This window comes from Lipotes vexillifer, unplaced genomic scaffold (assembly GCF_000442215.2).
Source record: "Lipotes vexillifer unplaced genomic scaffold, Lipotes_vexillifer_v1.1 scaffold641, whole genome shotgun sequence".
Taxonomy (NCBI): domain Eukaryota; kingdom Metazoa; phylum Chordata; class Mammalia; order Artiodactyla; family Lipotidae; genus Lipotes; species Lipotes vexillifer.
This window is the reverse complement of record NW_006780658.1, coordinates 1,761,144-1,765,071: the sequence shown is the minus strand read 5'-3', so window position 1 is coordinate 1,765,071 and position 3,928 is coordinate 1,761,144. Positions and strand designations below refer to the sequence as shown.

Sequence of the window (3,928 nt, the reverse complement as noted above, 5' to 3'; positions counted from 1 at the left end):
TGGTGGATATTATTATGTATTTGTTTAATGCACAGTATGTTATGGGGCTGTGGTTAATAGGGAAAAACATTTTTATGTATTTTATTTTTAGATTTAGATGTTGAACAAAAGTAATAAAGTATATTCTCAAAAACTAACTCACTCAACGGCCTCAGTATTAAGTCAGATCTAGCCTTATGAGGCTCCCTTTAAAATGTGAGATTAAAGGAACTAGGAGGGCCTCCCTGGTGGCGCAGTGGTTGAGAGTCAGCCTGCCGATGCAGGGGATACGGGTTCGTGCCCCGGTACGGGAAGATCCCACATGCCGTGGAGCGGCTGGGCCCGTGAGCCATGGGCGCTGAGCTTGCGCGTCCGACAACGAGAAAGGCCACGACAGTGAGAGGCCCACATATCGCAAAAAAAAAAAAAAAAAAAAAAAAAAAAAAAGGAACTAGGAAATGAGTAAGAATATCATAGCATTCTTTCTAAGGTGATATTGTTCAAATTTCATCAGAGCTTTCAGTTTTCCCATGATGTGTACTTTAACACTCAAATATTCCAATCACATTAGAAAAATATGAGAATTACTTTAATTCAGTCATTTTATTTTAAAACAACATAAGGTATATCTCAAATCCACTTGACAATAAATATCTTAATAAATATAACATAAATAAATATAAGTTCACATGCTTTCATGAACACAAAATTATATAAATAAATATTTTAAAATAAATTATGCTTGAGTGTTTGTTCCTACAAACTCTTTGGTACTGAAATAGCTTATAAATTCTTGCTCTTCTATTAAAGGGAAAAAAAGAAAAACACGTTCTGGGAGGACATTTCCCCCCATCAATTTGCTCATGAAAACTTAAAAATAACTTATCCATAGTAAATATGAAATAGACTTGATCAAAGGGATCATGTGGATAGAACAGTCACATCCTGCCAATTTGGAGTAATGACTAATGTAAACAGGCATGAGAATTCCTGTACCAGCTTAAGTAGGAACAGGTCAAGCCACCCCCGCCCCAGTTCTTAACCCATATGCCCTATTACAATTTCTTTGGTTCCAATATTTATAAAAATGACTTTAAGTTTAGGAGAGACCTCAGCTTTTTAGGAAGAACTCAGATAGCTCATCATTCTGTCGATGGTCACCACACGAATTCTGAAGGCATGAAGAAGTATGCAGAGCTTGATTTTAGTCTTATAAAAATCCAATTCTTCCAGGGAGGGTTTCTGTGACACAATCTTGCTGTGGGAATTCAGGGCCTAGGAGAATAAATATTGAGCAGGACATAGACAGTATTCCAAAATTAAAACGTTCATCCGTAAAGATGGGTGAAGCCAATACATGTCTCAGGGCCTGCAACCCACTCCCTCACTGCATCTCCTGAACCAAATCAAATCTACTCCCAGCCAGATGGGCAGGCAGAACCTGAGAGAAGAAATGCTCATTATCCAAGCACATGGATCTTCAGTGAGCTCTGAAAAGACCCTGAAAGCTATTTAGAAAATCATCAGTGGGAGTTGTATTTTAGCAAGGAACAATTCTGTTAAGATGACATCTGCTGTGATATGTAATTAATTTTTATATGTTACATTAAGAAGCGGCATCCTTTTTAGAACGGGGAGGTGATGGATTGCTATTGATTGGAAACTCTCGGTGAGTATCAGACCTGTTGACTAAAGACACTTATTCATGTGAGATAAATAAACCTGGCAGTTTGAGCCCTTTAATTTGATAACACAAAGCAAGACCATATATTTGCACAATGATCAGCAGTTTTGCTTGTACTTCCTCACAAGAAGCCTAAAAGAAAGGTAAGGTGGGTAAAGTCATCCCATTTTACAGAGGAAGAAACTGAGGCACAGAGGGACAGAAGGTCTGGGCATAGTTGTCTGATTACTGGTAGAACTGATTCGACTCTTGATCCTGAAAATGAAATATCATCTACAACTCTCTAGATGGTAACATTCTTTGATACTTGCACGATGTTCACTGCCTTTCAAACAAGTAATCTGGTACCCCCCCCAAAAAAAATTTTAAAAGGGTGAATGAAATAAATTTCTTTTCAGACAATCATTTCTGATGCCGTATTTTTATCCCATGCCCTGGCCAACATGGCACTCACCCTGCTCTTTCTTAAGTGGATAATTCTGTGTTTTATGTTAGCATCATGTGCTGTGGTGATTCAGAAAGTTACAAAGCATGTTCTTGTCTATGAGTAACACTATGGCTGTCCCCAGGTGATAGGTCATTCTTTTCTTTCATTCACATTTTGGTTCAGCACGCATCATATCCAGGCACCAGCCCCGCTTGTCTTCTCTAGCAGTATTTGCAGAGATGCATGCCAGCCCCTTGCATTCCAGGGGCTTTAGAGATGCATGAGAAGATGAGTGCAGTGGAATCCCTTTGATGGGGGTTTAAATCCTGCCTCTGCCGCTTCCAAGCTGTGTGACCTCAGACAAGTGGCTAACCCTCTAAGCATTGGTCTCCTCATTTGCACAGACCCCAAGTGGTTGCCAAGGGGACAGCATAAGGAAACGTATGCACCTTTGCCCAGAGCCTGGTGCATACCGCATGGTCAACAAGCAGGAGGCTGCTTTCCTTAATGTGGCCTGCTTACGTTGCCCTCTCTCTAGAGGGTGCCCTCAAGGCTGTCTCCCCCAATATGTAGCTGGCTTCAGAAGGGAGCATTTCGGGCCTCCCCCAACCCAGGAAGGGCTGATGGTATACCCCTTCATCAGGGACCCTGGCTGGCGGTCTCAGCATGAAGAAGACCTTACCTGCATCAGCTCAGCAATAGCTGCCAGCATGTTCTGATCCAGAAAGATCTGCCTCTTAGGATCCATCAGAAGCTTTGCATTTATGGCCTGAAACTCCATGTGGTACATCTTTAAGTCCTCATAGATACTGCTAAGGCACAGGGTCTGCATAATACGACAAAGAGGGGAAGGAACTATTGAGATGGGCTAAAAACGTACCCCCCTTCCCCTGCCATTGCATTTGAGGAAAAATTTTGTGTCTTACCATCATAAAAGAGGTCTTTCTGGAAGCCAAGCAACTCCCATTCTAGAAGAAAAAATAATCAGATATCAATGACATGAATTCATAATATGAGCTAAAACCTGAATCAATTTTCTGACTTACAGTTATTAAAGAGGTCTCTCTGGAAGCCAGGCAACTCTCATTCTAGAGCCAAAAAAAAAACCACCACACACATCAAAGACATTAATTATTAATGTAAATTTTTCTGACTTTTCTTCTCAAGCATACCTTTTTTTTTTTTTTACTGTGGTAAAAATTACATGTAAAATTTACCATTTTAACTATTTTTAAGTGTACAGTTCAGTACTGTTAAGTATATCTCACACTGTTGTGAAAAACCACGTTTTTATAATTTTTTTTTCCAAATTGAACTTCTACAATGGGACCTGTTAAAGTCCCATGGTGATGGACCCCAGAAACATGCACATTTTTGGAAGAAGATGAGGTTTGATGCACAGCTCTTAACTGTATTACAAGCTTTGGGAGGAAAACCCTCTATACCGTGGCTAATTCCAGTGGTAAGCAGGCCTCCACTGTGCTGGTTCTATCTTTGGTGATATCTTCATGATCAATCTCTTCAGAAGTGCAGGAGTAAAATTCTAGGGTTTCTCTGGCCTGTAAAACATAAAGAGAAACCCAGTTTACAAGATTAATAAGGCACCCAGCTCCCCAAGGCACTGGCACCAAAGCTAGAGCCGGCTGCCCTTGACCTCCACCTCTGATCTGCAGGAATTTTAGGGTCTTCATAAGACAAAAGGAAACAGATCATTTACACTCTCTCTCCATCCCTCCTCCCCTTTTGCTTAGGACATGTTTCTCTGGATGATATGTTTTTCCATTATGTAAACACTATAAATCATTTCAACAGGCTGTGCTAATCAGCCTCTACACGAC

General features: G+C 40.5%; 1 protein-coding gene across 1 annotated transcript in view; it reads right to left on the bottom strand.

Annotated features, from left to right (window-relative positions):
* Positions 1–1,078: 1,078 nt before the first annotated feature.
* Positions 1,079–3,928, bottom strand: part of IL12A (interleukin 12A) — a 6,791-nt gene continuing 3,941 nt past the window's right edge. Inside the window, 5 exon segments of the mRNA XM_007454130.1 lie at positions 1,079–1,254; positions 2,773–2,916; positions 3,017–3,058; positions 3,137–3,178; positions 3,536–3,649. Of these exon segments, the coding sequence (XP_007454192.1) occupies positions 1,099–1,254; positions 2,773–2,916; positions 3,017–3,058; positions 3,137–3,178; positions 3,536–3,649 (498 nt within the window). The 3' untranslated portion in view covers positions 1,079–1,098.